This window comes from Capsicum annuum, unplaced genomic scaffold, assembly GCF_002878395.1.
Source record: "Capsicum annuum cultivar UCD-10X-F1 unplaced genomic scaffold, UCD10Xv1.1 ctg64015, whole genome shotgun sequence".
Lineage (NCBI taxonomy): Eukaryota > Viridiplantae > Streptophyta > Magnoliopsida > Solanales > Solanaceae > Capsicum > Capsicum annuum.
Genome location: NW_025873119.1, coordinates 7,711 through 13,818, shown reverse-complemented (window position 1 = coordinate 13,818; position 6,108 = coordinate 7,711). Strand labels below are relative to the sequence as shown.

Below are 6,108 nucleotides of genomic sequence, written 5' to 3'. Positions count from 1 at the left end.
AATCTAGGCGCTCTGATACCAAGTTTGTCACGCCCCAAATTAAGGACGAACAAGAACCTTATACACACATTCTACAATCACTCTATGACGTACGCGAGGTTATGGAATAATAACGAGCAAGGTATTCAAAAAGAGTTACATATATACACGAGGGAGTTACATTAACAAAACTATACAATACCACACGATGTCCATGAAGCCTTTAGTCAGTTTAACACACTATACTACAAGTGACTAGTTGGCATCCGGCCCGTCATGCCCAACCAGAAACCTGTACATATAATAAAAAATACTAGGCATAGACTGGCTCCAAAGAGAGTTGGAGCTCACCAAAATCTCAGCTGAAAATGATAATAAAGCCTAACGTGGACGTCTGCGATCAGGAGGATCGGAGCCTGCATTAATAAAACATAGTGGGCCCGAAACGTCAGTACATAAACGTGTACCGATATGAAAGCAGATAAAATAACAGCTGGAAAAATGCAGAAGCTCATATGAATCAAACGGTAATGTGAAAAACGTATGAGCCAACAGGTAACAAATATACGATATGAACTAATAACTTATGCACCAACCTTATTAGCATCTTATATAATATTAAACACAAGTGTTCATTATAATATAGGACTTATACTTTGCCTAGGTGATGTACTTACCCTATAAGTCGTACAGATGATCACAAGATGGCCTTCCGAAGGCAATCTGAGGCAAGTATAAAGCACATGTTGCTTATATACTTATTGTTATGATCTCATATGTGTAACTGTAATTGCAGTTTATATCCAGGAATGCCCCGCCCAGGGGATCACTATGAGGGTCTGCCCGCAGGCCATATATGTCATATGTTGGCTCGAGTCAGGGAAAACCAATACATGACGTTCCAACTGACTTCAAAAACAAATAATGCGACAAAGGCAGGTACACCCAATGATTGGGCTAGCTATAGTGTTTTGGTCTTGATCCTGTGCACAAAATCACATCGAGTGATATGCCAAGACAACCTTATATACCCTCCCGTTATTACTGTACATTAAATAATGCCTTGAAGGCCTATGACATATAAGTTACGATATTGATCGTCTCGATAGCATATACAGATGCAACTATGCCATTACTATTTACTTTCACTCCTAACGTGTGTTATCCACATATATATTGTGGCTTAAAGGCTTCAAGTATAGAAACTTATGATAATAAGAATGCATCATGAAAATTTAACATAAAGAAGGAAGGAAAGATACTTACAAGCTTGATGGTAGAACGAGGGAATGGTATGTAAGGCAACATAGAGATTCCATGTTCATTTTTCATGAGAATTATACTAACATCAAATGGAAAAGAGCACATGACATAGGGTGGTGCCTTTGCAGGGAGGGAAAGGTTTAGCTTTACATACCTTATTGCTTTATTAACTATGATAGTAATTTGAGCCTCAAGTGATTCAACCAACGAGCGTGCAGCCTTTATCTTACCAACCACTAGTTCCTGCTATCTGAGCAATTCACTAGCTATAAGGATAACATATATGTCCATCAATAATCTGAAGTGTTTAACAACTTATTTCAATACTCCTTACTTATGCCCAAAATTAATCGGACTACTTATCCAGAATTCGGAGTAAATTCTAACTCTTCCAACTTATACAATTCAACAATAAATCCACCCAATTGATAGAAATCCACCCAATCGAATTTAGTAGGGTAGCATAGTTAGTTTGCATTCACGGGATTTCACATGAATCCCGAGGAGTCCGCGGAGACTTGAAATATTTCTCAAGTTCAGTTGGTGCACCACCCAGCTGGTGCAGCCGCTAAAGCGTCATTTTGGCCGCTTTAGCGGCCCAACCCAAGTTGGGGGTACCGCTTTAGCGCGCCTCGCCCGTTTTAGCAAAGGTCACTAAAGCGGACTGGCATGTCACCAGGTACCGCGAAAGCGGCACCTGACCGCTTCAGCAGTGATTGTCTGCTTTAGCGGTCAGGGCTAGGCAGTATATTTCCTTTTTCACAATTTTTCACCATTTTAGAGACTTTGAGTTTGGGTTTTTGTGTTCTTGGGCGATTTCTTCCATTTTCGAGCTTGGGTAAGCTCCAAATCCCTATTTCAATTATTTTTCTTCGATTCTTGTCATCTAAATCTTGTTAAAACTTGAATTCAAAAGTGAAATTTGGGGATTTTGGACCGGAAAACCTAAATTAGTAATTTTCGATTAAACCCAATTTCAATCCGTTTTCACTTGGATTTTCTTCTATGGCTTCCTTTAATCATTGATAATATATCTGTGAACTAAAGTTTCAATTTTACCCCTCTTTTTCGAAAATCCATTTCGGGAGTCCGTTTTGACCCCGTCTTGGAGATGAGCAATATAGGTATCGTTGGCTTACTTTTAACGCGTAGATTCTATATTTGTATGTTTTAGTTGATTCTGGATCTGTTCGTAAGGAGAAAGCTCTGTGTTGAAGGCTTTTTAGACCCTTTTTCTTCCTTCGAAGTAGGTTATGGCTTAACTTTCTTCAGACTGTGCCGGGTAGTTAATACTGATATAAAAGCATGTTATGGGTATGGGAACTAATCATGGAAATGGATTTAATATTGTTTTGGGCCCGTGTGGGACCTATGTTGTTATTTGGTGGTTTTGAGACATGATTTTCTATGTGTGACCGTGTAGGGTCGTATGTGATGTTATGGGAACGGTATTTATATATTTGGTTGTTTTCTCCTGGTGGAAATTGTCTAAGTCAGAATTTACGTGGTATCAATGGCATATGATGGTATATCTTAATCTCTTGGTACATGGATTATGTTGGATCATGGATGGTTGGCTTATTGAGTAGATTTTGGCTCACGTGCTTGGTATATTGGTTGGAATTGAAAATTCTCATTCTGATTGGTTGTGAGCATTACATCCTCATATCATATACATTCATGAAACATTGGTACCATGTGGAAATACTGGTCTTTTTGACAGAAAATATGACATCTTTTAAAATCCTCTGTCGAAGTATGTGCCGGAGAGGAGTCAAGAATATTGGATTGGTATTGGTTATTGGATTGTATATAGATCGACGAACCCCCATTGGGTCCTACCTCGGGAACAGAGCTCGATAGGTGTATACGGAGGTTATGCAACAACCTCGTGCATCACATCATCATCTTCTTCATTGTATTTCATATACTGTGTACATTCTATGTTGTAGTTTTGTTCTTGATGTGATATCTATCAATTTGTGCTTCTTTCCTGTATACCATTTGGGACATTTTCTGATTGCAGGTGACGTGCCCATGGTGTGTATTTTTTATATGCTTTATTTTCTACATCAGTCTGCTTATGATACCTACTGAGTACAAGTGGACCGTACTCACCCCTACTGCGCCCTTTCGATGCAGATCCAGGTATGAATGCATCGCACGGTAGCTGATTCGGGCGGTTTTTGGAGTATTTTTGAGTTAGCGATCGATCTATGCTTCCAAAGTTGATCTACTACCTCTTCTTGTTTAGCTTATGTCTTGTTTTCATATTCAGAAACAGATTATGTTCCTTTTGACTATCAATTGTATATTTTGACTTAGAGATGTACTTAGTTGGTTCTTACACTGTAACATTGAATTTTGGGAGACTTAATAGTAGTATCTTTGTTATGTATTTTTCCGCTATTATGGTATATGAGTGGTTCGGCATCATTCTAGAAGCCTTATTTTGGGTTTTGATATTGTTTTCTCATTTTATATCACTTTCGGTGATAGGCTTACTTGTCAAGGCTTGCCGCGACAAGTGTCAACATGACCCTTGGTTTTTGGGTCATGAAAAACTTGGAGCATATGGTGTGAAAGGAATCATACGTGTTACTTGAAAAGGGAAAATAATATTTCTGAAAAAAGTATAGTTGTCTTTAATACTTGTATATTGGAACAAAGGGGATACAATCAAGGAGCAACGAAATATGATGGAGTTGATAGATTTTTCTTTTGAGTAACATAATGAGAGCTGTTTTCATAAATCGATTAAGGAGAAAAAGAATCTAAAAAAGACTGTCTGTCTTGAGTTTCAAACAAAATTTGATACCCCATACATAATGAGCGGTTAAACATGAACAAGATGCTCTTGTCTGCGCGCCCCCCCCCCCCCCCCCCCCCCCCTCCTCCTATTCAATAAGAACCAACAGAGATAGTACTTGAACATTATTTGGAATGATGCTGCAAAAGTCCCGAGAAGATGATAAAACTCAAAGAACCTTGCCTATTGCTTTGAAAGGTGATATTCTATAGAATGGTTATAGCAAAACAACTTCTTGCGGATTCTTGTTTTGTTGAAAGATGAGCAAGCACAGAAAGCTCAAAGGAAATGGAGTAATATTTACACTACCATCTGTCCTTGATATACTTTCTCTATCGCCTTAGTGGCAGCGCTGGCTTTCAAAATTGCATCACCAGAGGCACTAGATTCGACATCATAACCAGGAGCCTGCCATCTTGTAAAGCCACCATCCAAAACCCAAACTTTGTCATGTCCAAAAGCTCGAAACATCCTGATGACCCATTTTTCCATTGATTAGACACTTTTGGATGGCATGAGCTTATCTGACTTTTATCATATTGAATAACTCACCACCAAACACGGGGAGCACTGAATATGCCTTTGCCATCGTATACAACAACCCCATCTTTGTTCTTGATGCCAAGAGCAGATACAGCAGCTGCAAAAGCTTCTTCAGATGGCAACATATGTGGCAACTGATAAATCAACAAAAGGACAAATCAACGAAGCTATTTTTTTTATGATGAAGTAAGTACATTCATTTAAAGGCATCAAGAAGATGCAAACATTACAAGAATAGGTCAGTTAAGCTCACAAAAATAAGGATTAATAGCTTCTTTCTAAATTATAGAGCTAACAAAATCCAAGAAGAGCTAATAAATCAACGAAGCTTTAATATCATAAAAGGTGATGACATCTATCTAAATAGCATGCCGGATAGCTAGCTGAAGCATCTAGCATATAGAAACATATATGGGACTAAAATGAAACAAAAAATGGTCCAGTAGAAGAAACACTGAAGCCAGAGAAGGTTTAGTAACTTGCAAAGAGTACGTCCAGCAAAAGCATTCTTTCAAGAGGAGAACTAACTTATCAGGGAAGATGTCTAACATTAGTAGTTCGATCCGTTATTCCATCAATATCAAAGAATAGTGCTCCAGGAATGTGAGCGACCTGCTCAAGTCGAAGTTAGAAAATTCTATCAGAAAAACAGAAAGAAAGTGACTGTCGAACAAAATTGCCATAAATGTGACTATGAGAAAATGAAAACTGCTTATCTATGAACATATTTTTACTTATGACGAGGGAACCCGTGGCCGCTACCCTTTGGGTGTGCAATAGCTCGCAAACCATATAGGAGAGGTAAACCGCACAAGGCAAGCCCCGTGCGACTAGCTCGACCCGGAAGGCCAACCCCCTTGCTGTCGCACGCAAGGGGTTTCAAACTTGAGACCTCCTATATGGAGGTCCCAAGACAAACCATCTGAGCCATTCAAAAGGGTTTATCTATGAAAATGTTTAAGCAATCAGAGGTTCAAGATAAAGCAGTGTCATTCGAAAAAAGAATTTCTTAGGAGTCAACACCTGATACTCCTGGAGTGGATTTCTCTGTTCATCTGGCATGTACCAAGATGCATCTAACACCTATAGAAAAAAGGAAAAAGAAGCAGCAACTCAGTTCTATTCGACAGATGCATTACATAATACAACCAGCACCACTCACCCCACTCAAACCATTGAAAAGAAAGTAAACACATGTCAAAAGTGTCGCTAAATAGAAATGAACAGAAAAGGAAAATAAATGTACGTTTTAAAGACATGGTTGAGTGAACAAAAATTGCAACTTTATGTTATATTTAGAGCAAAAACTTTATTCTTTATCAAGTGTTTGGCTCTAGGTAGGGCTAAGACCGAAGAGATCACACACCTTTTTCTAACATTAAGTATAAATGTTCACCTATTTTCTTATATCTTCGTCCTAGATTAGAAAATACTATTTTTATTTTTGATCCTTCGTAATTTTCATATATTTTTTCATCTATTATAAATTCTTCTTTATTCATTTTATTGTGAAT

At 38.2% G+C, this 6,108-nt stretch overlaps 1 protein-coding gene across 2 annotated transcripts; it reads right to left on the bottom strand.

Annotated features, from left to right (window-relative positions):
- Positions 1-4,179: 4,179 nt before the first annotated feature.
- LOC124893705 (thiosulfate/3-mercaptopyruvate sulfurtransferase 1, mitochondrial-like) lies at positions 4,180-5,854 on the bottom strand. Of its 2 annotated transcripts, XM_047404600.1 has the most exons (4): positions 5,618-5,850; positions 5,144-5,206; positions 4,604-4,728; positions 4,180-4,523 (listed from the first exon to the last, which is right to left on the bottom strand). In XM_047404600.1, the coding sequence occupies exons 1-4, from the start codon at positions 5,654-5,656 to the stop codon at positions 4,352-4,354; spliced, it is 399 nt and encodes a 132-aa protein (XP_047260556.1). In that variant the 5' UTR covers positions 5,657-5,850; the 3' UTR covers positions 4,180-4,351. The 2 variants fall into 2 exon arrangements, 1 of the variants encoding a protein (XP_047260556.1); XR_007050865.1 differs by having other exon boundaries at positions 4,300-4,728; positions 5,123-5,206; positions 5,618-5,854.
- Between the last annotated feature and the right edge of the window lie 254 nt (positions 5,855-6,108).

Coding starts and splice junctions, on each gene's coding strand:
- LOC124893705 (XM_047404600.1), bottom strand. CDS start 5,656: ATGCCAGATGAACAGAGAAATCCACTCCAGGAGTATCAG. Junction 5,207..5,617: donor ATCCACTCCAGGAGTATCAG/GTGTTGACTCCT, acceptor CGACTTGAGCAG/GTCGCTCACATTCCTGGAGC. Junction 4,524..4,603: donor AGTGCTCCCCGTGTTTGGTG/GTGAGTTATTCA, acceptor ATGGGTCATCAG/GATGTTTCGAGCTTTTGGAC.